This window comes from Trichosurus vulpecula, chromosome 5 (genome assembly GCF_011100635.1).
Source record: "Trichosurus vulpecula isolate mTriVul1 chromosome 5, mTriVul1.pri, whole genome shotgun sequence".
Lineage (NCBI taxonomy): Eukaryota > Metazoa > Chordata > Mammalia > Diprotodontia > Phalangeridae > Trichosurus > Trichosurus vulpecula.
Window position 1 is genome coordinate 213,989,160 of NC_050577.1, and position 27,897 is coordinate 214,017,056.

Genomic DNA, 27,897 nt, shown 5'->3' on the forward strand with positions numbered 1-27,897 from the left:
ATAGGTGCTAAATAAATGCTTATTGACTTGCTCAATAAGCCAGTTCATTACCCTAATTCCAAGTCAATTGTTAAATATTCGTTGTGAGCATTTAAACCTGGAAACCCACAAAACCCACAAACCCACCCTAATCAAGGCTTAGTTTATTGTTCTGTAGATTGTCTACACTTAAGAAAGTGATGGAGAAAATGTCAATAGTGCAGACAATTTAAAAGTGTCCTGCATACTTTTCCCTCCTAGGGGGCTGATTGTTAAAAAATTTACCTGCCCACTCCTGCTCCCACTTCTAAAGATAAGATATTCAGCAAGTCAGTGCCCAGAGATCATGAGGTATAGGGCTGGCAAATACGCAAAGCGTGTGTACATCCAGTCCTTCCCAAGGCAAGTTTCCTTTCTTCTGTTTTGTCCCTTCTCTCCCTACCCTCCCCGCTTCCCCAGACCCCTTCCCTCTCACCCCCTCTAGCAGCCACAGACTCCCTTCTTCCTCAAACCGGGTATTTTTTCCGTCTCCCCATGCCTCCACACGGGAATCCCACCTTCCTCTTAGCCTCTCCTTCTATTTAAGCTGCAGGCGCCCTCCTAAGCTCCGCCCCTTTCCCCTCCCCTTCGCCAGCCCCATCTCCTTGGAGAGACGGCCTTAAGCTCCGCCCCTTTCCTAGTAACCACGCCCCTTCCTTACCCGGAGCCTCTGAGCCCCACCTCCTCCAAAGCCCCTCCCCTAAATGGATGAGGCCTCCCACTCCTGTGGATATCTCAGAGCCCCGCCCCTCCACTTCAGAGCCCCCGCCCCTCTTACTCAGAGTCCCGTCCCTCATCTCCCTCTCCTCTCCCTGCGTCTCAAAGCCACGCCCTTCTTTCCTGTAGCCCCGCCTTTTCCTTTCATAGCCCATCACTCCTTACCCCGCCCCCAGGGACCTTCCTGGGCTCTCCAGTAGCCCAGACATCCTCCTGTAGCTCTTCCCCTCCCTCCTGTAGCCTGGAGAAGCTGCCTGTGTCTCCTGTAACCCCACTCTACTCTCCTATAATCCCTCCCCTTCTCCCCGACTGTATCCTACGGTCTTTCTAGCCTCGCCCCACTCTCAGTAGTCCTGCCCTTATCTCCAGAAACTCATTACCTTTCTGTAGCCCCGCCCCTCCTTCCTGTAACCACACCCCTCCTCCCGAGGCCCCACCTTCCCCGTGGAACTGCCTGTCTTTTCTCTCGGTCTCCCGCAGCCGCGCCCCTCTGTGTAGCCCCGCCCCTCATCCTTTATCCCCACCCCTTTCGCTGGAACGACCTATCCTTTCCCTGCGTCTCACGCAGCCCCTCCCCTACTCGAAGTCCCGCCCCCGAGAGGCCGCTCCTCCCCCAAGCGTCTCAGGTGATGGTGCAGTCAAGATGGCGCTGGCGGCGGCGGAGGCGGCGGCCTGAACTGGGATGAGCCAGTCCGCTCCTTGGCGGCGGCGGCGGAGGCAGCGACGGCAGCGGTCGCTGGGGCCGCCGGGGCTGGGGCCGGGGCCTTGGGGCTCGTCTTAGGCCCGTCGCTGCTCTCCCTCGGAGGGCGCTCCGGACGGCCGGAGGCACGACGAGGGAGCGAGCGCGGGTGCGAGAAGGAGAGCGGCGGCGGCGGCGGCTCTCCCCCCCTCCACCTCGCCATGGCCGGGCTCATCAAGAAGCAGATCCTCAAGCACCTCTCCAGGTCAGTGCTGGGCGAGGCCGGGAGGGGCCCGTGGGGGTTTGGGGGCGCCATGCTCCTTCCTCACCACCCCTCCCCTCCACCCCGCTGCGGGGGGCTGCAGCCCAGCTACACTTCCCAGTTAGTGACCATGGCCTTGGAGTAAGGGCCTCCCCCCACCCCCACCCCGGGGCCAGATACCCTGGCCTCTGAACAAGGAGCCCCCCTAAGCACCCCCACCTTCCCGGCGCTGATGTCAGACCGGCCCCCCCCATTTGCTTCTGTTGGGGGGCGGCGGCAGAAGATGGGGGGTGGTGGAGATTGTAAAGCAGTGAGCGACGGCCGCGGGTATCTTGTTATCGGTTCTGGGTGACACATTCTTAGGGAAGACGGAGATGAGCCCCAAAGAGAGCGGGGGTGAAGGGCCTTGGGAGCGAGCACTCACTCATTCATTCATTCATTGCAGCCTGCAGTTAATCAGCAGACCTTCCCCAGGCGCCTGCGGGGTCCAGGTGCATGCTAGGAGCTGGCCCCTCAAAGACCCGGTCCCCGAGTCCGTGGGGGGGTTGGGGGAGACTGCTGGCCTTGCCTTGGGAAGACCCGCTTCAGTCCCTGCCTCTGACATCCAGCACCTTGTCCAGTCACTCAACCTTTTCGCGACTGAGCTTCTACCCCACCTAACGAAGATGACCTCTGAGGGCTCCTTCAGCCCTTCCTCTCCTCCGGCCCGTTCTGGGAGGAAGAAGGGTTTGTCCTCCTTCCCGAGGCTAACTAATATGCTGCCTCTGTGCTCTCAGGCGGATTCCTCTCCCACCTCCTCTGGGACTTTGATGGCTAGGGCCCCTGACTGGCAGTCAGAAATCAATGAATCAGGCACCAGGTATTTATTAACGACCTTCTTTGGGTCACTAGCCGAGTTTCCTATCCTTCTTTAGACATTTGCTAGCTGTGTGACCTTCCAGAAGTCATTTAACCTCTCAGATTCCTCAGCTATAAAATGAAGGGGCTGGACTAGGTGGTCAGCTCTAAATCTTATATAGTCTTTCCTTTCAGTAAAAAGTAAGCAATCAGTAAACATTTATTAAGCACTTACTGCATGCCAGGTTAAGGAAGGGAATCATATTTTTTTTTTCTGGGAAGCAACATAGACACATATAAATAAATGCTATAAATACTGTATCCCCTCAGAACTCCATCATCAGGAATCTTACAGGAGTCTCATTAGAGAGCCTGGGAGTGGTTCTCTTAGGTTTTGATACTCTTAAGAGAAGAACAGAAAGGAAGGGGAAGAGCAATACAGTGGGAGGTGGGGGAGAAGGGAGAGCAAGTATGGGGAAAATTATCCCACATGATTGGGGTCCACAAGTAGAAGTCTATACAAACAAGGAGGAAAGGGGGAGTGGATAACACTTGAAACTCAGACACTTATGTACAATACATTTCTCTAAAAAATGTGGGGGCAGGGGGACATTAGCTACTGAGGAGACTGGGCTAGGCCTTGGCACTGGAGCTTTTAAAGGAAGTAGGGGATAGAGCAGGGAGTGCTGTCCAGGCATGGGGGACAGATAAAGGACTTCAGTGGGGGAACTGCAGCTTGGCCAGTTTAGCCATGTCATGCCCTGTGATGGTCAGTTGAAGGAACTGGGAATGTTTAGACAGGACTTGATAACCGGCTCTGTCCTATGGAAGGATTAGACTTGTCCTGCATGACCTCAGGGGATAGAACTAGGGGCAGTGGTGGCAGCTAAAGAGAGACAGAGCCTTGGCTTCTTAGGGAAAAAACTGGCTGACTGTTAGAACTGTTCAAAAGGGAGATGCTGTTGCAGAGCCAAAGTGGCTTTTCTCTTATCAAACCTCTTCAAGTAACTGGCATGCTGACCACTTGTCTAGGATGAGGATCCTGTAAAGGGAATTGTTTTTTAGGTATTCTTTGTGCTAAGTGGCTATTGCCATCCTCTTCAACTTGGAAACTGTGTTTCTTTGAGTTTGAATCGGCACTTTGCTGTCTACTACTCATGTGCTCTCGGGCAAATCAGTTCCCTGCTTTAGGCCTCAGTTTTCTCTTCTGAAAAGGCAGGCTGAACTAGGGGACTGCCGAGCTCCTTTTTTCACTTCTAAATCCTGTGATCAATGACCTTGTGCCACTGACTTTTGATTTTCCAGGTGACGTGAGTTGCTTTGGTTTGGTGAAGACTCTTCACTATATCTACCACATTGTGTTCTCTGCCCCCTTTGAAAAGGGTTCACTTAATTACAGTCTCTTGGAGATGAGGCAGTAATTTCCTGTAAGCAATAGCTTGGAATGTTTTCTTGGTCAGATGTTACTGTTGCTGTTAACTAACCAAACTCCTTGTTAAGGTTCACTTTTCCAAAGCGTGCATTCATTAATGAGTGTGCTTATTTCCACAACCAGTTTTGTGGTAGGTAAATAAATAAGCAGAGACACCAAAATGCCCCTGATTTTGGATTCATTTCCATGTAAGAAGGAGTTTCTAAAGGCCCGGACCCTAAATTCTGCATATTGGCCTGTGTGGTGATAAAGCTAAGAGTTGCCATTCTTTCTATTTCATAATGTGGTCGTAGTCAAGAATGACTCAGGCAAGCCGGCAATTTGTTTCTTGCTTAGCTTCCCCATATTTGTCTCTTAAATCACAGAGAGGAGTGCTGAATAACTTTGTTCCAAGTAGTGACTCAGAAGTCACTCATTGAGTTTTATTAGAGCAAGCCTCATGCTACTTTTTCCTTTTATCCACTGACACATTAATCCTTCAAATTTAAATCTATCAAGCCCATCATTCAAATTAATCTTACATGAAGACAAATATAAGCATGTATACATATAACAAAAGTTTGAACTATAATTCAGCTTGAGTGAGCTGCACTGCTAGCAGCTTTAAAAGAATTTTAAATTCCTAAGTCTGTAAAATGAGCAAAGTTTTGAAGGCTTTAAAGGGAGAGCTGGAACAGCTATAGAAGACAAAGATCTTTTAATCCAGTGCAGAATCAATAAGACAGTATAGTATGGTACTCACAAAATGAATATGTGATGGCTTTATATGGAAAAATACGTTTCTTTATAACGTGAGGTTTGACTTGCAGAAGTGGGGACCCTTCTGGATTTGTTCTGTGAAGTTTGGCTTCAGTCAAAGGCTGCACTTGAGGACCTAGAGGGCCACATGTGGCCTTGAGGCTGCAGGTTCTCCACTCCTAGTGAGAGTATTATACATTTTAAAAAGGTGTAAGTAGTCCAGAAGCCATTTCAGAATTCCTTGCTGAAAAGAAGGTAACCATTACTAAACTGAGGTTTTGTTTTTCTTTTGATTTGATGCTTAGATAAGTTCTGATTTAAATCAGTATTCCTGCCACACATTCCAAGACAAAGGTAGCAGTTGTTTTTGGCAAACTAAGGCAATAGCCACGTGTTCAGGATTGAGCCCCAAGGTTACTTTTTAACTTATGTGATCTCTAACAGTTCTGTCATGATTCATAATGAGTTTCTGAAACTGAAAATGTTCAGTCATTTAAGCCCTTGTACATTGATTCATTGGCCCCATCGTCATTCCTACCAAATGTTGGCTACCTTCTGTTACCTGTTGTCTGTATGTACCTACAGTAGGAAGAATTAGGCTGGTCTGGTTTGATAATAAACATTGAAGTGGCACCTGAGTGGCCCAGTGAATGAGAGTGCTGGACTTAAAGTTGTTTTGAGTCATTTCAGTCATGTCTGAGTCTTTGTGACCCCATTTGGGCTTTTCTCAGCAGAGACACTAGAGTGGTTTGCCATGTCCTTCTCTAGCTTATTTTACAGATGAGGAGCTGAGGCAAACAGGGTTAAGTGACTGGTCCAGGGTCATATAGCTAGTAAATGTCTGGGGCTGGATTTGAACTCAGGTCTTCCTGACTCCAGGCCTGGTGCTCTATCCACTATATCACCTGTTTGCCCTGGACTGAAAGACTTGAGTTCAAATCCTGCTTCAGACACTTATTAGCTATATGATCCTAGGTAAATCACTTAACCTCTCTATGCCTCATGGGTAAACTGGGGCTAATAATTGCACCCAACCCCAGGGGACCATTGCCAGGATGAAATGAGATAACATCTCTAAAGTGCTTTGCAAATATTAAAGTGCTGAATAAATGCCAGCTATTATTACAGTTGTTATTATGATTATTATAATTGTTAGATTCACAGAAGTTGAGAAGTGTAAAGGAAGTGAAAGATAATCTAGACGACCTTATTTTTTGGTATCATGGACCCCTTTGGAAGGCTAGTGAAGCTCATGGTCTCCTTCTTAGACTAATGCTTTTAAACACCAATGACAAAATAAAGAGGACTTCTGAGGAAAGCAGTTAGGTTGAAATAAAGATGTAATATTTTTCCCATCTAAGCTCCCAGACCCTCTGAAATCTATTCACAGACACCAGGTTAAGAACCCTTGCTTTAGTTCAGCTCATTTAATGATTGATTTAATGAATCAGTCATGATGTTAATCTAGTGGTTCAGAAGACAGTTTACCAAGAAAGACTAAGACCTTCAAGGAATACAAATATGTTTACCATCTCTACAGAGCAGGGATGAAGCACACATACCAAAGATGACACACGAAATGATTGCAGACCTGAGTTAAGGAGCAGTCGCTCCTAGAAGTAAGGTGTAGTCTGGAGGCCCATATAGAAAAAAGATCCTACTCTGAGGACTAAGGGAGTGGAGAGAGAGGCTGAGATCAGCTTGGGCTTCAGGTAGCAGTTGGGTAAACTGGCACTGAGGAACAGTGACCATATTGGTTGGGGTTGGAGGAGAAGCTGTGTCACTTGGGAGAAGGCTGAAAGAGTCAGTGCCCAATTAATATTTTCAATCTGTGCCAAGCTAATTAAGTAACATGAAACAGTGGCCCTCTTAATTTACTTGAGCTATGTATAATTTGTACCCGAAGATGCCATAATTTCCAAGTGAAAATACTTCTTAGGATTTTCGATCTAGATCTAGAACAGACCTGAGATCATTTAATCCAGTCCCCTCTTTTTCCCTATCAGGAAACTGAAGCTGCAGGAGCCTTCTTAGCCCTGCTTGCCCAAGGTAACACAATGTGACTGAGCCAGGATTTGAATGCTGGAAGCCGGCTCCAAATCCAGTGCCTTTCCCACCTGAGCACCCTTCTGCTCTCCACTGACAGAGGTGAGGTGAGGTGATTAAAGACAGATGCACCCACTTCCTTTGGGCAGTGGCAATAGAGGATTGCCTAGCAAATGGGGATGAGAACTCAGGGGAGCCTGTTGTTTGGTAACTTCTCTGGGGCACAGTCTGTTTTGTCAGAGCAACATGAAAAGTACTAAAGAAAAAATGTGCTTCTTTCAAATCCACTATACTCCCTAGTGGCTTAGCTTGCCATCTGGCTTGCTCTCTTCCATCCTTGATTCTCTCAATCTCTGCCCTGCTAGTTCCCAACTTAGATTATCTTTCAATATCCAATTTGTGCTCAAGAGCTGGTTGTTGGAAGAAGTCACCAAACTGCCCTGGTGGGCCCACTGCTATTGTATCCATTGCATCTTAGAGGCAAGGAGCTGTGTCCTCGATTCCATCTCCTTTATTCCATCTTCCTCCTCTTGATAGGTTTCTCCTCTGCTTATGTGTTGGCTTTTGGATTGGGGTGACTTCATAGTTCTCATGGTAGAAATGGGGGAGAGGTGAAAGCATGGCCTGATGGGGCAACATGGCACCCTTCAGCTATTGTGAGTCAGCCCTCTCATTGGGACAGAGAAGGGGCCTTAACTGACCCAGAGGTTGCTTGAGGCGCCGTGCTTCCCAAAGTGGGCAATAACACCCCCTGGGGCGGGGGCTCTAGAACAGTCCAGGAGGGCTGTAGTTGTCTCGGGTGCAATTGTACACTTAATCTGAGACTTCTTTCCTAGTTTGTAAGATTTCCAGGGAGGGGGCGCTGAGCAATTTTTTTTTAAATAAAAGGTGGTAGGCAAACTAAGTTTGGGCGCTCTGCTTTAGGGGAAACTGCCTTGACTGTCATTAAGGGTCTTGGGAAAGCTGGATTGCTGACATTAGGAAAATGGAAATTAACTCATGCAGTGCATTCAGTAGCTCTCCACAGAGCACTTGGTTTTTAGGGATTGTTTCCCGAACCCAGAGTCACTGCACAAGTTAAAGGCAGATAGTGCCGATGGGGATAGGAAATAAAACTCAGAGGCTTAGCTGCAGGATGTGTTGAATCCTGCTGAGATCAGCCTTGTAGGGAAGGGGCTTGGCAGTGGAAGTGAGAGTACGAATCAGGAGTCATCCCCTGCAGTAAGAAAGCTTCACCCTGTTACTACATCTGCATCACCCCCAGAGGGATTTCTTTCACTGAGGGCTAAAGCCTCTCACCACCTAGGTGCTGGAGAGGTTTTAGGAGAAGTGTAAACCAGCTGGCAGAATGATTGTTGTTGAGGGTGTGGTCCAGTGGAGTCACTTTGGAGAGCTTGCCAGTGACTTTTTCAAAGCCAGTTAAATCAGAGGCTGAAGATGAGGATTGTCCCTTGTCCCTTTTTAGGTAGTAGCTAAGATGGGGGATATAAAATATGAAGTTCTGTGATGGGCTTCTGCAAGGAAAGGGGGGAAATTTTTTTTGCATTTTTTTTATTTTACTTTTAATCATTGAAACTTAAGTACAAAATAAGAAAGAAAAAAAGCGCATCGTGTACATAGCACAACATCAGAGAGAATTCAAAATATGTAACAACAAATTTTCATTTCAAGAAAGCTTGTATGATACATAATATATGTTGTGTTGAGAGCTGTCCAGCTTTTCTTCTCTTCCTTGTGAGTTTTCCTTTGTTCTCCACTGTGTACTTTTTTACTTTGTTCTTTTTTTCCCTCCCTCCCTCTCCCCCCACCCCCGCCACCCCCTTCCCCCAAGGCTACAATAAAGTTTAGTTATGTTTCTCTGTAGCTGAAATTTTTAAAAGAATTGAGTATGGCATACTGGATCTATCACCCACCTCCCTCCCCACCCCCCATGACTTGGCATGCGCTATAACTAGTCTATTTTGGGTGGCAATTAGATCTCACTTTTTGGCCTCTGAAATGGCCTCAGGCCTTAGCTATAGGCTTCTTCTCCACAACACCATAAAGCTGTAGGAAGATTAACTGGTGAAATTTGAGTGTGAGATCTGAACTGTCTGGTCAGAGGGCTTTTGTTTCAAACAGGCCCTCTGGGGAGGGTGGAAGAGGTCCCTGATGCCCTGGCCTGTGACAGCCTTGTGAGCAGCTAGGGGGCACAGTGTGGGACTGGACTTCAAGAAGACCTGAGTTTAAACCCTGACTGATGCTTGCTGTATGGTCTTGAGGAAGGGCTTTGACTTCTCTCAGCCTTAATTTCCTCATCTGCAAAACGAGGATGATGATAACCCCTATCTCACAGGGTTGTTGTAAGGATCAGATGTATAGTCTTCATTCCTCTCCAGGCTGCAGTCCTTACTCTCTATGCCTTCTCTACTGTGTCCCCACCTGGGTACCCCTTTCCTCTCTTCTTATGCCCCCAACGTCATTTCCTTTTATCTGTCTTCTTCCCTCATTGGAATAGGAGCTCCTTGAAGGCAGGAGAGTCTTTCCTCTTAAACCTGGATTTCCAGCATTTAGCCCATTGCCTGGAGCGTAGACAGTACTTAAGAAATGTGTTTGACTCGTTGACTTTGTCAGCCTCAAAGCACTATATTAATGTATCAGTGCTGGTTGTTATTACCATCATTAGACTCCTGAAACTTGGGGTTGATGAGGAGCCTATGAAGCATATGAATATGGTAATAACCCCAATGTCAGCATCCTGCCCCAGACAACTAGGCCTCTTCACATCCACCCCAATACCAAGGCATCTCCTGACAGAAAGGAAAAAGGAAAGGTTGTAAGCATGTATATAGCGCCTACTATGTGCTGGGCACTGTGCTAAGGACTTGACAAATAGGATCTCATTTGACCCACACAGCAACCCTGTGAAGTAGGTGCTATCATCTCCATTTTACAGTAGTGGAAACTGAGGCAAACTGAAGTGAAGTGAGTTTCTCCAGGGTCCTGCAGCTAATCAGTGTCGAAGTCTAGATTTGAACTCTAGTTTTCCCCCCGCCAGGCCCAGCTCTCTGTCCCCTGCACCACTAGCTGCCTTGGCCTGCTAGACACTAGGGGAGCCCCACTGAATTAGTAGGGATGTGAAGACATTTCCCCTGAGGGTTTGATGGGAGGGGCATCATGAAGTCTTTGAAGATGATACCTCTCCAGGCACTTAGGGCAACTTTTTTACCAACCGGGTCACCTCATCCATTCCCATAGCTTCAGTGATCACCAGAGGAGGCCCAGATCATCAAGTATTAAACACCTGCATGCTAGGGATACAGAGACAAATGAAAACATTCTTGCCCTCACATGTCATAAGATAATAATGCCAGCTAACATTTATTTAGGCCTCTAAGTTCTGCAAAGTGCCTTATGTAGATTATCTCATTTATTCCTGGGAAGTTGGTACTATCAGAACGCCCATTTTATTCATGAAGAAATTGAAGCAGAGAAGGTTAACTGATTTACCCAGGGTCCAGAATTTCCTGCACTCTGTCCTAGTCCAAGCCTTTTTTTTTTTTTTTAAATAGATGAGCTAACTGAAGCCCAGGGAAGAAACACTTGTGTCAGGCAAGACAGTACAAAGACTGGAGCAAAAAGATAATTTAGGCTAATGGAAATCACTTTTTCATTCAAGTGTATATAGAAACCATTGTCAAAAGAAGTCCAGGTGATCCTCAAAGATCTAGGGATCTTGATCGGACTGAAAAAATGTCCGCTTAAGATTTTGGAGGATGTTTTACTTTTATTGGACCTGCAAGTCTTGTCTCCATTTGGGGCATCTGTAATTTCAGAAATCCCCAAAGGGAGATGGAGTATGGCAGCCCCACCTTGGTGCCATGCCACATGTCAGAAGAGGTTAAGAATTTTGTCCAGGAGAGAGATAAATGTACCTCAGTGGTCTGGGAACTCATCTGATTTAAACCCACTGAAAACCTATAGGCTAGAACAATGGTGGGACTTGGGAAAAAGGATGGTAAGTCAGAGATATGCTTAATAGCCAGTGTTATCAAGTGGCAATTTCACAGTGTGGAATTAAAAGATATGTGTCAAAATGTGGTGAACTCAGGGTTGAATCATGTTTAAAGGAAGTGATTGCAGCAAAAGGATATTAGATGTTGAGTTTTTTTTAACAAGTTATGAGATTTATTGCATAAGGCATTTAATTACTTTGTTTAAATCAGTTTGTACAACACTATAAATATATTTTGAATCTATTACCATCTTTCTGCTCTCACTAACACCTTAATGCTTCAAAACCTTATTAACATTTTTGCTACTTGTCTGGAATGTTGTAAGAGTTTTCTCTTTGTGCTTCTAGTTTCTGAGATCTCCAAACCATCTTTCACAGTATTGCCCAAGTAGTCTTTTTAACAAATGAAGAGGAGGTGGAGGAAGAAGAGGAAGATTGTCTGATTAAGCTGCTGTCCTAATTAAAAAAAAAAGTCCAGTGGCTCTAATTACTAAGCTCTTTATGGCATTCAGGCTCCTCCATGGTCTGCTTCCAGTCTACGTTTTGAGGCTTATTCATAAGCTTCCTTCCTCCGTGAAGTTTTAACTAGCCTTCTTTCTCCCCAGTCTCATCCTGTGTTCTCTCACCTCCATATGTTTGCACAGTCTGTCCCAGGTATGGAGCAGGCTTCCTCTTAATCTTTTGTAGAAATCTTGTGATTCTATCAAGACCTATCTCAGCTCTGACCTCTTCCTTGAGCTTTCCCTTATGTGGTGTGCCCTGCCTCCAGTCAGAAGTGATTTCTCCCTCCATGAATCTTTTTTTTTTATGTCTTCTGTGCTATTCTATCTCATTCTAACTTTTTCTTTTTTGGGTACTGGACCTGTATATTCATAGGTATAGGTAACCTATGGTGAGAAAACTCCCTCTCCCATGTAGATTGGCTCCTGTTCTACAGCTTAGTGTCTTAGAATGGTCTAGGTATTGAGAGGTTAAATGACCTGTCTGGTGTCACCCAGCAGACACAGAGGCGGAAATTGAATCCTTCTTACCTCTAAGACTGGCTCTTCATCCACATACTTCATCCACATACTTCATTGCCTCTGTCATTCTAACTTAGCTTGTATTCAGATTATTTGTGGAGCCATCTCGTCATCCTCCTAGACTGGAAATCCTTGAGGACTGGATTCTGTTATTTTTTTTTTCTAGCACATAGTAGGTGTGTAATTGCTGCCAAACTAATCTTTGCCACCCTTGCACATGGTAAGGACATAGTCATTGTTTTTTGAATTGAATCTTTCTCACCTCTATACTCATGTTTGAGCAATTAGTCCATGAGAATTTATCAAGTGATAACTGTTTGCCAGGCACCATGCTTATTTCTGGAGATATAAAAACAGGCCCTGCTCTTATGGAGAAACGATGCCCAGAGAATCGAACTCAGCCTGATCACGTTATATGTATATGTGTCCTATCTGGTGGCAAGGAGTGAGATGATAGACAGGGAACCAGGAAGTGTAATGTCAAGGTAGGTCCAGAGGTCAGGGCAGAGACCAGTGAATCTGGACTCATCCCCAGAGGTTACTGAGAAGGACTTTGGACATTAGAGTCCTCTACCTCCCCAAGGCCCAGACTGAGTCAGCTGGGGCCTTAGCATTCTTGGGAATACCCTCACTGTTGTAATGACTGAGGTGTGCCCAGTCTGAGCATTTACGTGCATGCGTGCTTGTATGCGTGTGTGTATACATGTATACATTCCAGATAATGGAAAACAGGTCGTGTTAAACTGGGATAAGCTCCATTGTAATTTTAAATGAAGCATTCTGAACAGTTAAAAATGTAATTAGCTTGAATGAAGAATAGTTTAGCCATATATTTGTATATGATCATCTAAGATGTATTATATAACTTTTATGTAGCACTTCAAAGTTTACAAAGAGTTCTCTCTCTCACCTTTCTTCTCCCTTCTCCTCCCCTCTGCCTCCCCCCCCCACACGTATGTATATTGATTGAACCCACAAAAGTTTCAAAGCAAATAAATGAAGATTTGGCAGGGTATATACACCTTCTGAATTATTGCTGACTTCTGATGTAAAGTATATATACTTGCTTACATATGCAAGCCATCTTACCAAGGTAAATCTCTTAATGTCAGGAACTGTGTTCTGTATATAATTTATATAGAAATCATATTAAAAAGCAGCTGAGTAAATGGTTTGGGCAAAAGAGCAGGTGCTTTTCAACAGTATATTACTTTGTCATGCTTTATGTGGTAATTATTAATATGTGAAATACTGAAATTTGTTCATGAGCATTGTTTTTATGCCACTGTGTGTATCATACTATATTAAAAGCAATTTTTATAATTAACTTAAAAATACTAAATGGTATAACCAGAAATTACAGTCATGATAGTTTTGCTACAGTTTTTGAGGACATTAAAAAAAGGAACTGTGGCTTATTGAGAATATTTCTTTTTAATGAAAAGTTATTAATAGATACTAATTTTCTTTTTATAATGTCAGAGAATCACTAAAGAATTAATGACATTCTTTTGAAAATACCAAGTCTAGGTGTGATTTACTTAATCCAGTAGATGCTGTATAAATCCATTCATGTTTTAAATACACTTTTTTAAAAACTGTGTTTATATTTGTATCTATCTTTTTATATTTTTGATTCCAAATTCTTTCCCTCCCTCCTGCTCCTCCCCCACTCATTGAGAAGGCAAGAAATGTGATACCCATTGTACATATGAAATCATACAAAACACGTTTCCATGTACAATTAGAGCCCATCAGTTTTCTATTTGGAAGTGGATAGCATTTTTCATCAAGTCCTTCAAAATTGCCTCATATTATTATATTGCTGAGAATAGCTAAGTCATTCACAGTTGATCATTGTACAGTATTGCTGTTACTGTGTACAGTGTTTTCCTGGTTCTGCTCACTTCACTTTGCATCAGTTCATATAAGTCTTCCCAGGTTTTTCTGAAATCCTCCTGCTCATCATTTCTTGTAGCACAATAATATTCCATCACAACCAATTCCTTGCTAATAAACTTGTCCTTTTTAAAGGGCTGCTGGGATGAATCCTTGTGTAAATGGAGGATTCTTCTATACTTTATTGATATCATCAATTTGTTGTTTTGTATATTGAATTTTCTTAAATAGAGGTCTGTGCTATTTGGACTCTTCCATCTTCTCTTCCTCCCTCCTCCTCTTCCTCCATAACTGCCTGTGTCACTCACTATTTCCAGAGGGGCCCCAGCCGTGCTTCTGTCTCTTCTCTCCACCTCATGCTTCTCTTCCCTCACTCCTTGACTTTTTTGAACCTTTCCTCTTCACAACTGCATTGCCTCTTTATGAGGATCCCCTTCCTTACTTGTTCTCTAGCTCCCTTTTATGTGTTGTCTTCCCCCATTACTATGATAATATTTCTAGCTTTAAGATTTTCAAAACATTTTACAGATATTGTCTCACTTCATCCTCAAAACAACCCTGAGAGGGAGGTGTCATTACTGATCCCTCCTACAGATGAGCCATTGTAGACTAGAGAGGGTCATGTCACACAGCCAGTGTTTGATGTGGGATTTGAATTCTTGTTTTGACAACTCTAGGTCCAAAGGTCTAGCCATAGTGTCACCATCTACCTGCATGTAAACTCCTGAAGGATTGTAAGGATTGTCTCATTTTGGTATTGTCCTCATCCATAGTAAGCACTTAAGAAATGTTTCATTTGTCTTGCTACCTGAATTAGCAAGCATGTAGGTTAAATCCGGACTTTAATCTTTTTTTTTCTTTCTTTTCTTTTTTTTGAGTAGTGGATCTTTAGCCCTAGGATTTCATTGAGTTATGCATCTCCTGATGTGGAAACTTCCATCGATGCAGAAAGGCAACTTCTCTGCATTTTCTAGCCCTACCTATCTATCTGGGGCACTGAGGTCTAGTGATGTGGGGCAGATAACTGGTGTGTCAGAGGCAGGACTTTAACTCAGGGCTTCCTCAGTCCAAGGCTGCCTTCTGTTGACAACATACTGCCTTGAGAGTGTCAAAAAATATATCTCAATCTCATTCCCATACAGCTTCTCATGGAATTTTTGCAACTCACATTTTCCCTTAAAGCTCACAGAGGATTTTGAAATCAGTGTAGTACTGGATTTTGAGTTAGAGGACCTGAATTCAAATTATGGGCAAGTCACTTATATTCTGTGTGGCTCAGTTTCCTCATTTCTAAAATGAGGAATTTAGATTAGATGATCTCTAAGACCTCTATATATGTGGTCTTTATCTCTGATAAAAAACATTGGAGCTCAATTTTGCCATTGAGCTGTTTGGTGCAAAAGATCACATCCTGCCGACCTTACCTATCTGCTTGCACATGTTGTCCTCCATGTTTGGAATGGATTCCTCCTTGATTCACAGTGGTTGAAATTTTTCCTTTTTTTTCCCCAAGGTTTAGCTCAGGTGACCTTCTTTACTGTCTCCCTTCTTTCTCCTCTAGCAAGAAGTGATCCTCCCTCTCACCTTGATTTTCTCTTTTGACATCTCCTACATGCTGTCCCTGCTAGATTGAAGGCAAAGACTTCATCTCTTTCCCCTCCTCCATTCCCCCCTGCCCACTTTTGTTATCTGTCTATGAGTTTGTTGAATTTGTTCAATAGATTACTAGGGACTAAGCAGGAGCTAGTTTGGTTGAGTGGGAGCAGTACTAGGCTAAGAGTCAGTTTAGCATCCCGTTTCTGACACTCAGCTTTGTGACACTGGCCAAGGTACTTATCTTCAGTTTTATCATCTTTAAAATAGATATAAAATAATAATAACAATATAATTGAAACCACTTACTTCACACGGCTGTTGTGAAGAAAGAGCTTTGTAAACCTGGAAAGACTTTATAATTACGAGCTATTATTATTATCACCGTCAGGCTTTCTCCAGTGTGTGTGTGCGCGCGCGCGCGTGTGTATGTGAACCTTTAAGGTTAGACTAGGTAGAGAAAGATGAATGTAACTGTTGTACTACAGATTGTAGTAATACCAAATTGGCTCCTGTAGTTTCATGCTTTTTATTTTTCAAGTTCCTTTGGATAAAATGACAGGTGGTTTTAGTATTTGGTACTGAAGGTTTTCACACCAGTTATTTATCTAGACTTGGGATTTATATATGCAATGGCCATTTTCATATTATTTTTCTTTTGTGAAAATAACTAACCTCCATTTAACACTAACAATAAGAGTTTCCTTATACTGACATCGTCTAATTATGGAATAGATCCATTTCATCAAAATGGGCAGCGCGTTTCCGTAAATGAAATGCTGCTTTCCTTTTGCTATATGAAATCACAGCTTAATTTTTTTTGTAAAGATTGATTCTCCCTATCTCACCCAGGCTAGACATACAGGGGCCACTTGCAGTCCAATCCCCCTTTGATTAGCATGAAAACTTTGATATACTGCTTCCTACTTGGGCCGGTTTGTTCCTCTTTAGGCAATGGGCTGTTGTACTTCTGTTCCCAGGGGCTTACTCTATTAATTCCAAACTTTGTGTAGAAGCCTGATCACTTTAGCTCACTGAAACTTAGCACTCCTGAGCTCAAGAGATGTGCCAGATAGAGAGTTTCTCCAGGGTGATAAAAATTGCATTATGTTGATTTGGTGATTTTTGATGAAGGGTTAGAAATCCATGTCACTTAAGCACCTGTGTCAGTCAATAAACGTGTGTGTGTGTGTGTGTGTGTGTGTGTGTGTGTGTGTGTGTGTGTGTAAAAGTAAGCAGGCATCTACTACATGAGAAGCACTGTGTTAAATTCTGGGAATACAAAGAAAGACAAAAGACAGCTCTTGATCTCAAGGAACTCACTGTCTGTGTGCAAATATGCATGTATAAACAAGATCTTTGTAGAATTAATGGAAGATATTCACCAGAAGGAAGGAAGGAGGGGAGAGTTGGGAAAGGCTTTCTGTGCAAAGTGGGATTTTTGCTGGGACTTGAAGGAAGCTGAGAAGTGGAGGTGAGGAGGGAACGAATTTCAGGCATGGGGGCAGCTAGCGAAAATGTCTAGAGATTTAGTGTCTCTTTTGAGGAACAACAAGAAGCCTGGTGTCACTGAATCTCAGAATATGTGGGAAGGAACGGTGTAAAGGTGTAAGAAAACTGGAAAGAGGGAGGTGAGGGCAGGTTATGCAGGGCTTCAAATGCTGCACAGAGGATGTTGGAGGTGATAGGGATCCACTCCAGTTCGAATGGGGGATATGTGTGACATGCTTTAGAAATAACTCTTTGACATCTTCCTTCCCTCCTTCCTTCCCTCCCTCCCTCCCTCTTTCCTCCCTCCCTCCCTCCCTCCCTCCCTTCCTCCACAATAGGTCCCTGCCCAAGCTCCACTTAATGGCTGTATTTTTGGCCCTCCTGCCTTAGAGTGCATGTCAACGGTAACTGGAGAGAACTATTCCCATGGAATGATGAGGTTGAGAGCCAAATTGCAGGGAGTTAAAAGAGCAAAAGGCAAGAAAGTCAAGGCTCCACTTGTATGCCTGTATACAAGGATCTGTGCAAGCTGCTAGTGGAGATACAGTGCAGTGGTGGGCATGATATATTTTGGTTTTACTGAATTAAAAAAAATAAACTTTTGCCTTAGCTGTCCCGATATTTGAAGTGAAAATGGGATTTCAGAATGATTTGGAAGGGGCAGTGTGGCTTTGTGCTGTAGAGCTAGTCTCTCAACCAGAAACATTGGGTTTAAGCCCCTATTCTGGCATATCCTGGCTGGGTCATCTGTTGACAGATCCCTTGGGCTTTCGGTGATCTAGGTGGCCCCCAGAGACTCAGTTGTAGAGAAGGTGTTGCTCTGCGCTGGTAGAGCGCATTCCCTCTCCATATGTTGAAATCCCAGGTTCAAACCCAGTTTCTGTCCTTATCTGATACTTCTGATTCTTTTAGTGATTTAACTTACTCTGAGTAGAGCAGTGAATGGGTGAAACTGGCAGGGAGGCCCACTGAGGCTTAGGGAAGGAAACATTTCCTACCAGGTAAGCTCTCCAGCAGGCTGCCTTGGGAGAGCTCCTGTCTCTGCTGGGAGATTAGTTGGCCAGAGGATTCTGGTTCAGATGATGAGCCCCTAAAACAGCCTCAGAAGGGATCTGACATTCCCTGTTTCTGTAGTGGCTTCTGGATTATTTTTCAAAAATCACCTTCTCTTTCTCCTTCACCTTTTCAGTAAAATAAGACTTTGGGTAAATTATAGTTGGGATCTGCTCTAAGATTCAAGTTTGAAAGCCCCAGTCGGGGAAACGTCATGTTTTCTCTCCTCTGTCTGGACTTTTGCAATCATATTTACCAGCAGGTGAGGCTTGTGTGTTGTTGGTGACCACTTGGAAGTCAGCACAGGACTTTGTGCACCTTAAGTTTTCCAGAAGATTTCTGTTCTACTTAATAAAAAGCAATGAATATGACTGTAATTGTGTTTAGTACACACAGCTAAAATTTTTTTTTATCCTTGTATCATTCCTCTTCTCCCTTCCCTTTAAACTTGCTCCTTTGTGTGTCCCCCGTGTCCCCATTCCCTGCAGCGACCCCTGCTGGCTGTGGTGGAGATCTGTTTGCTGTGCATTTCCCACTCATGAGAACCAGAGGAATCTAAGAAACCCTGGCAACTGACCACTTGCTTTCATCAGGAGTAGGGGCATTTTGTCTGAATTCCCTGCCCTCAGGTAATATTCCCCTTTCCAAATGATTTTTTTAAAAATTTAAAGAAGAGAAATGCTGATGATCATTTTTCCCCACAGAGACACTTTAGGAGCAGTACCTTTCCTTGAGATAGCATTTGATATGTAGCTGAGATTGGTATCATTCATTTTCCTTAATATGCAGACTCAGGTTCTACCGTTCCTGGTTAGAATGCTTTTTAGGGGTTTTCTTATCCATAGAAACCTTTTGCTGGCCTCTTAAAAGTTTAGACGGGTTCTTCCTGGCTTTGTTAAGTCACAAAGTGACACCCTGGCCAGCTGTTTGCTAGTGCTTTCAGGTCTATGAAGGCCCAATCCCCATGGCTTGCCAGAGTGGTTAAGTGAAGGCTTCCTAGTCAGCCTTCATTTGTAAAGTATTTCGGAAACTTTATTCTATACTTTCATTCATCACCAAAAACTTAGGGCTTTAATATTCACGTGTTCAGTGTAAACCACAACTACGTGAAAGTGACTGAAATGACTCTCATAGAAAATAGTGAGCCTGGGCTATTCCAAGAGAGGGAAAAAAATGGGACTGGTTGTTAAGAAAAAGCTGAAAGTTAGGCCAGTCTCTTCATTGATGATGCTAGGATGTTGCTCCCCCATATGGTGCTAGATCCATTGATGACATTTCTCCCCTCAGGAAGAGCTGGATAGGAGTAACCTGGTGATTTGGTCCTCAGTTGGAAATGATCATCACTGAGCTGGAGGGTGGGGGGAGAGAAGGTGTTGTAGAGCTTGGCTTCAGTGACTGAGGTACACAGCCTATTTTCTTGGATTGGAATATATTTTGATTTTCCTGTGGCCTTGGGGCTTTGATGACCTAGGAAGCTCAAGAAAATTCGACTGTAGCCTAGTGCTTTGTACTTAGTAGGTGCTTCGTAACATTTTATTGAATTGAATAGAGATGAGGACTCTAATTCAGGGGGTCATGCCATGGCTCTTATGATGGGTAACCCAGAGGAGACCAGGTGCTTTTCAGGATAGGTATGTGGCTGCTCTGGCCTCACACAGTCAGCAGGCATTTATTAAGCCCTTGTTGTATGCCAGGTGTTGGGGATATGAATACAAAAGTAATCCAGTCCTTGCCCTCCAGGAGCTTATATTTACCTAGGTCTAAGCTCTAAGAGTAGGTCTTGTGGTTTGACCTGGAACTCCCGGTGTATCCTTGGGATTGACCCTGAGCCCTTAGCTCTCAGAGATGTTCTAACTCTGACTGGGCCCTGCAAGGTAGTTCTCTTGTTGCTTTGTTTAGATTGTTGAATGCAAGATGTTAACTTTCTAGAGCCTATCCTATAATCATGTATGTTGGGTTCTCTTTCCCTTCACTCCTTCATGCTTACCTTTGTGATATTAAATTATCTGTGAAATAGAGATGAAATTTAGAATTGGAAAGGACAGACTTATTTTTATAAATAAGGAGAATGAAGTCTGTGGAGGGTCTGTGACTTCCCCAAGGTCACCCAGGTAACTAGTATTAGAGGTGAGGTCTCTTGACTCCCAGCCCAGCTCTTTCCACCAAAGCAAGCAACAGATTAGGGCTTACCTCATTAATTGTGTGTGTGTGTGTGTGTGTGTGTGTGTGTGTGTGTGTGTGTGTATGTGTGTATGTATGTATGTGTATGTGTGTGTATACTCAAGCTTCTTCTCATTGAGACCCATGGTGGTGGTGGGGAAGGAGCCTTGGGTTTGGAGTCAGGAGAGCTGGGGTCACAGGATCTCAGAGTCTGAAAATTGGAAGGGGCCTCAGGAACCTCTTACTCTATCTGATGCTTGCAGAGTGTCCCCACTTTAGCACATGAAGACCTCAAAGAGGAAAAACTCCCTACCTCTCAAGGAAGCTCGTTCCACTTTGGGGCTGCTCTGATTGTGATGAAGTCTTTTCTGACATTGGGCCTCAGTTGTCCTCTTTGCACCTTTGTTCCTGATGCTGCAGAACATGTCTCATCCCTCCTCCGTGTGACTGCCCTTCATGTACTGGAAGAAACTGTCCTGTGTCTCTGGATCTTTCCTTCCATCAGGCTCAACAGATGCAGTTCTTTAACTGGTTTGAGTTTTGTCTTGGCTTCCTGCTTCCTTTGTGACATTGTGTAAATCACCATCCCTTTCTGCGCTTGAGTCTCTTCATCTCTAAAATGAGGGGCAGCTGGTGGCTCAATGGATAAAGTACCCAGCCTGGAGTCAGGAAGACTTGAATTCAAATCCAGCCTCAGACATTTGTAGCTATGAGATCCTGGGCAAGTCACTTAACATCTGACTGCCTGACAAAATGAATCCACTAGAGAAGGAAATGGCAAACTACTCCAGTATCTTTGCCAAGAAAACACCACATGTGGTCACGAAGGGTCAGGCATGGCTGTCATGACTGAATGCCTCAAAATGAGGAGATTCTGTTAGATGGTTAGTAAGGCCTCTCCAAATCTAAATCATAGGAACCCATGAGGATCATCAATGTTATTTACTGGTACTCACCACAAAAGCATAACATGTCAACAATCTCTATTACCTGTAGATATAAATGTATCTCTTATGTTATTGCTAAGCCAGTATTGGCTAGGACAATATCAATGATCGATTTTAAACAACTCAACCCTAATGAGGAATTTCTTCTTATAAAATTGTTCAGTCTCTTCTCTGAGGCCAGTACATCCATTTTTCTCCATTGCTTAATGCTAGATGGGGCAGCTAGGTGGCACAGAGGGTAGAGTACCAGGCCTGGAGTCAGGAAGACTTATCTTCCTGAGTTCAAATCCAGCCTCAGACACTTACTAGCCATGTGACCACAGGAAAGTCACTTAACCCTGTTTGCCTCTTGTTTCCTCTTCTGTAAAATGAGCTGGAGAAGGAAATGGCAACCTACACCACTATCTTTGTCAAGAAAACCTCACGTGGGGTCTTGAAGAGTTGGCCATGACTGATAAATGCCTAACCATCACCATCAAAAAACAATTCCAGTTCTTTATTCATTCCTTCAGCCTATGACGAACTACTATAAATTGAAAGTTATTATATCTTTGGTTCATATATTCTTCTAATCTTAAAAGTGGGTGGGTAGTATTTTACTCTTGAACCCTTAGACTCCAGCTCTAAACCAAGGCATCTTAAACTTTTTCCACTCCAATGGAAGCACCCCTTCAGTGCTTGTTAAACAATTACCGTCTTTGATGCAGTGCACTTGGCTTCAATACTTCGTGAGGTGTTTGCTGTTTGTTAATAGTAAAGTTGGGATTTCACTCCATTTCTTCTCACCACAAATCTAGTATTCTTTTTCCTGTAGAATTCTTTTTTTTTTTTTTTACTTTTTTTTTTGGTAGGGGGGAAGGCAGGGCAATTGGGGTTAAGTGACTTGCCCAAGGTCACACGGCTAGTAAATGTGTCAAGTGTCTAAGGCCGGATTTGAACTCAGGTATTCCTGACTCCAGGGCCGGTGCTCTGCTCACTGTGCCACCTAGCTGCCCCTCCTGTAGAATTCTTTAAGTAAAATTTAAGGGATCCTTGAAGAAAGTTAGCTCTTTTTTTTTGACCAGCCCTCCTGTCTCCCTCCCCTAAAGGATTTGAAGGTGACAGTGTTCTCCATGATCCTTGGTCCTTGACTTTATGTTGCACCTCCCAACTATTTCACAAATATATGCTTTAGTTACTTTGATACTTGGATGAATCTGTGATCTCACTGATATATGGGTAGTTGTTCTAGACTACATATCTCTACCTAGCCATACCTCTTTATCCTGTGTGACTCTATGTGACACCTGTCCATGTGAGGAGGAATGTCCTTCCTTATTTGCTCTGGATCTTCTTGTAGATGTATCAACATTGTGTAGACACCATTAGAGCATACAGGCTGTGACTGTCCATCAGTTATCCCTTGGTCCCAATACATGACACCCACCTTGAAATTATGCTTGCACCCTATCCCTGCCCCAGCATGGACTTCTCTCTGTGCTTGGGCTAGTCCAGCACTTTCCCATCTTTGTCTTCTTTAGTGATTTCTCCACTTCCTCATGTAGCACACTGGGAACTCTTTTGTTCCCTGTGTCTTAGCTCAGTTGTTGATAGAGAAAAGCACTTGCTAGAAAACCCTTCACAGATTTTTTCCTTTTTTCTGTTTGTTGTTTTTCCAGGTTCTGTCTTAAATGCTCTTGAGATGATATAGTTTAGTTGGATTTCTTGCTAAGTATTTTACAAATCTGTTTTTTCCCTTCAATACTTCTTATTGTTTTACAGGGTGATATTTGCTCATGATCCGCTCCCCTCTTGATCCATAAGATTCTTCACATGTTCTCTGTTTCATGTTCCATGAATATTTCCTCTCCTCTTTCATTGCCTCCTCTTGGAATCACTAGTGCCTTTGAAGGCTCAGCTCAGGTGCTACCTTCTACGGGGGAACTTCTCCCATCCTTCCCCAATCTCATAGTGCTTCTTTCTCCCCCATTACTTTGTGCTGTCTTTGTATCTCTCTTCTTTTTTAATCCCCTGAGTAATGTAAGCTCCTTGAGAGCAGGACTTTTTGTTTTTTTTTCTTGGCAGCCTCTTCACCCAGTACTATGACTAGAACTCAGTAGGTGCTTGATAAATGCTTTTTGAATGCATAGATTCTAAACCATTATTGCTCTTGACTGCGATATCTCTCTTTGTCTGGATATTATGGAGTATGTAGTAACTGTGAGGCAGTTTTTAGGCTTTTTTTTTTGGTTTTCTCTTTTGTCAGTTAAAGCTCCTAAGAAAATTTAGAGATAATCAGTGTTGATGATGTTTGTTCATTGGCTTACCATTTTTTGGAGTCAGCAGTAGTTTAACTAGGCCATAGATTTAAACGAGTTAACTCAGTGACAATCTGGGTCTTATTTTTAGTTTTCTAATTTAGTATTAATTTTCCTCTCTTTTGTAAGATGCTTGATAATCTGTATACAGACAGCTGGTTAGGAAATGACTCCTATGGTTGGTTCCTCTTGATAGAACTGTCTTCATTTTTTGCGAGTTACTTGGTGTTTACCATGTTTCTTTGACTCTCTTCTTGCAGAAAGCATTTATGACAAATAGGTATGAGACTTGTGATAATCTAAAAGCGTTTACTCTCTCCTCATTGTACTCCAAAGCATACTTTCTGATTTTTTTTGTAGTTTTCTCCTAGGTACGCCTTTGTATCAAAGTCACTGAATATTGAGGGTTTTTTTTTTGAAGTTTATAGAATTTTTTCCAGTCTTCCTCTGTTGTAATTATCTTCCGGGTGGTCTTTTTATAGAGGCTCGTCATGAGTTCTATACTATGAGACGACCAGATAGCCATGAAATACTGTTTCTAATATTGCCTTTAAGTACCTAATCAAGCACCTTTACTACTTCTGCCTCTCTCTGGCTGCCCCCCTTTTTTTTTTTTACCTCTCCAAGAAGAATCCATGAGCCATCCATACAGGCAGCTTTCCTTTTGTCTTCTGATTTTATCACAGAACTGTTGTTATTGAGGTGGCTCGTTCCTTGCCAGAGTTGGTTCCTGGACTGGTTGTTCAAATTTAAAGTAGCACCTGATAAGTTAATATTTACAGTTAGTCTGAAAACATTGTGAACCTGTATGTTTCGTCTAGCACTGTCAGATTCAAATAAATGATCTGCTTCACTATTCTGAGATAGTTGCAAAATCCATTCAAAATTAATACAAATCATGGCATTAAGTTGAATAGTATGTACCATCACAAATAGAGCTTGAGTTAATTTTTGAGTTACTTAGAACAATTAAAAAACACTACTGCACTTTAAAAATTTTTATATGGAAAGGAATGAAATGGAATCCTGCTAATTCAGGATCATATTTTGACTTATGACATCTCCTAATTTTGCCTTGTTATTTATTTCTCTTTATTGTTTAAATTTTTAATATATTATACTTAAGCTCTTTGAGGCCAAGGCAAATCAATCATATTTAAATCAGATAGAGCAGAGATATACAATAGATATTTGCGTGTTTCATTGAATGATTATAAAGTATATTTGAAGCATTCTTGCAATTTGGTGCATAGTACTATTTGTATCAATGGCTAACACATTTTGTAAATACTTTTTAAGTTTCTTGAGTGTCAAACATTACCTTTTTGGTGTATCACAAAGCTGTGTTTTTGTTGTTGTTTTCTTTTTTGTAGGTTTGAAGTCTGTGCTTTGGTGTTGTTTGTGAATGTAATTGTATGCTGTAACTTTACATTAACTTCCTTTCCTTTTTATCTGCATTTAGCTCTTGTTTCCTCAGTATATGCCATCTGTTTTCTACATAGACTTCATACATTTTTTTCCCTTCCCTCAAATGAATGATAATTTTCTGATTTATCTTCTGGACCATACATCATCTTCTACATTAAATGATACTTTGGCCAAAATCAGTTAACCCTGAGAGCTTTTTGTCTCTCTTGGGATCAAGTCCAGTATGTGATGATGTTCAGTTAATTACTCTTGTTAATCTCGTTTCTTCAAGTAGAAACTGAGACCACAAAGACTGCAGCCACAAGTAGAAAAGCCAAGCTAGCCAGGGCTTGCTTAGCGCTGTTTATCTTACCTAAATCCGGTCAATAAACACTTGTGTTCTCTCAAACCTGTCTGAGATAGATGAGGTGATAGGAGCATGTTCTTTCAGGAGGACCATCAAGGAGAGAATGTTATTTGGATAAGCAGTATAAATATGCATAAAAGTATATTTATGCAGTTCAAGTACTAGTCTTAATATTCAAAGAAACTAAATAGTTGTTGATATAGGGACTTGATACTTTGTATGTAGAGGCAGCTTTCTGGGAGGTGTGATTGTGGAGGTTATCACTGTATCTTTTATATTTAGAGTACTTCATAAAAATAACAATATTGAAAAACTTGCTCAGATTCAGCCTCCTGTCTTGCCATTTATAAAGCCCAGATGGATAAACTTTTAAAGTTTTTTTTTTATGGAGCTCTAGTTGCAGTTGTGGGTTACAGTAAGGAATCAGAGGTGAAAGTGAATGATATTCTAGATTTATATTCAGTTTCTCCTTCTGTTTATGTGTTGCACCAAAGGCGAGTGAGACACGCCACAGAGTATAAGTTTTAAATGGAGAATTTATTAGCCGGTGACTATTCAGGGTCTTTTACCCAAATCAAAATGGCCCCAAGTTGGGGTGGAGGAGTAGCTTAAATAGAAAATACAGGGTACAGTGGTGAATCATCTCTGGGAATTTTTACAGACCAGGTCACAAGGTGGTCCGGGGGCACAGGGACAGATCAAGGATTTTGACAGGTTATCGTTCAGTGGGATGATCTTATCTATTGACATTCCTTGGAGGAGTCACGGGGCCCCAGGGACATTTGCTAAATGCCGAAGAGGTCTGAGTCCATTCTTTCTGGGGGTGTTGTCAGAGGCTAGGGGTTTTCTCAGGGGTCTCCTTAGCAGTAATTGATTTTCCAGTACCACATATGTATGTTGAGCCCTGAAGTAAAGACTAAAAATGCAGAACCTCACTTGTTGCAAGCTCTTTCTTCCCTTTCTTTTCCCAGATGTCAACAAGATACTCCATTATTTTCTTCGTTAACCCAGTCTCCAATACAAGGCCAGTCCGTCTACGTATGTGATTGGTCCTATTCCATGAATCTCCTCTGAAAGCTCATTCCATTGATGGTTCCTGCCTCTTTATCTTGACTTTTTCCTTATATGCTGTCTCTTTCAAAGCTGCTTACAAAGATGCTTAGTTAGGCCTTCCCAATTCTCAAATAAAACCCTGCCATTTCATCAAAACGTTGCCCTAAATCTCCTGTCTCTCACATTGAGACAGGTAGAGGAAGTCATTGGCTCTTCTTGCCTGCACATACTCTCTTCCTACTCATTCCTCAACCCCCTCCGGTTTGTTTTCTGATCTTAACTCTCAACTGACTCCACTTATTCCAAGGTTAGGGGTAATCTTTGAATTATTTTTCTCTGTCCTGATCCCTCTTGAACCCTCCATGGTATTTGACACCGTTGACTATCTTCCTCTAGATCCTTTTTTTCTCCTGATTTCTCTGTTGAACCTCTATTTTCTGGTTTGTCTCTTGGTTTTCATGACTTTGCTTTGTCCTTGTTCTCTTCCTGTTTCCCCACTCCACAGACAGCTTTGTTTGATCTTCTTAACAACCAGCCCTCTAACCATAGGTGTCCACCAAAACTCTGTACTGGATCCTTCTCCATTTTCTCCCTACAGCTTCTTTTAATGATCTCATTAGGTCTTAGGAGTTCAGTTATTGTCTTTATGCAGCTAACTCCTGGATCTGTGTACTTCCCAGTAATCCGTCTTCTCAGTTTCTTCACCAGCTGCCAACTGGATATTCCATAGGCAGTTCAAACTCAACATGTCCAAAATCTTAAATGTTCAAATCCATCCCTCTTTTCCCCAGTTTCTAATAAGGATGCCACAATCCTATTGATTCTTGAGAGTCATTCTTGACTCCTTCCTTTCCTTCATCCACACATCAGATCTGTTGCCAAGTCTTCAAAATTCTACCTCCATAATATCTTTTGAATCTGTTTCATTATTTCCATTCACATGGCCATTAACCTAGGTCAGACCCTGATTATCTCTCATGTAGACTGTTGAGTAGTCTCCTAATTGGACTCCTGACTTTGTCTCACAGTTTTCCATTTTACTGCCTGGCTACCGAAATTTTCCTAGAGCACAATTCTGACCATGTATCCCCTTGTTTAAGAACTTCGGTATCTTTATTTACCTTTAGCATAAAATACCTTAGTGGGGAATTGACTCTCCCAACAGGGTGGTTTCAGTCTATCATTCTTTTGAGGCTTATTTCACATTATTCCTTTTTGTACATGGTACATTCCTGCCAAGTAGGTCTGCTTGCTGTTCCCCCAAATTGAGATTCCATTTCCTTTCTCTGTGTCTTTTTACAGGTGAAACCCTCCTCCCCTCCCCCAGTTCATTGAATATACTCTGTCAACACCTCAGCCTCTTCTAAGCCCTCCCTTCTTTCAAAGTTCAACTATATGCCACTTCCTACCCAAAGCCCTTCCTGATTGCCCTAAGTACTAGTTCTCTTCCTCCTTTAAAAATTGTATATTAATATTTTTGTATTCATATTTTGTATCCCTTCCTTGAGAGCAGGAACAGATTTTCATTTTACCTTTTATTTCTAACACCTAGTACAGTGCTTTGCACATGGTAGGTTCCTGTGAATATTTGTTGGTTGAAATAAAGCATTGAAATTAAAATTGTCCCAAAATTTCTAGGTAAAAAAAAAGTTTGGGTATTAGCTTTTGCGATTTTCCTCCCTAGACCTTATTCTTGCTAAAGAAGAAAAGTAAATTTAAAATTATGTGCTTTCATATTTACATAGCAAAGATTAGACCAGGCTAAATTTTATTAGTGGACTCAAATAATCACATCTAAGTCATTATTGATTATGGTGTCCACAGAGGCCAGAAACTACCTGGCTGCTTGGGGTGAAGAGAAAGCTGAAAAATGATGCTTAGGCCT

The 27,897-nt window shown here is 42.7% G+C and overlaps 1 protein-coding gene across 3 annotated transcripts in view; it reads left to right on the plus strand.

Annotated features, from left to right (window-relative positions):
* The first annotated feature begins 1,316 nt into the window (after positions 1 to 1,316).
* The window catches only part of UHRF1BP1L (UHRF1 binding protein 1 like), a 76,780-nt gene continuing 50,199 nt past the window's right edge, over positions 1,317 to 27,897 (plus strand). Inside the window, exons 1-2 of one of the 3 annotated variants that reach the window (XM_036759618.1) lie at positions 1,351 to 1,679; positions 18,270 to 18,410. Coding sequence is in view for 2 of the 3 variants with exons in the window: in XM_036759617.1 (XP_036615512.1) it covers positions 1,636 to 1,679 (44 nt within the window). In the remaining variant the exon portion in view is untranslated. Of the gene's footprint in view, positions 1,680 to 18,269; positions 18,411 to 27,897 lie in introns of all 3 variants that reach the window. The other 2 variants (XM_036759617.1, XM_036759620.1) reach the window with 2 other exon arrangements.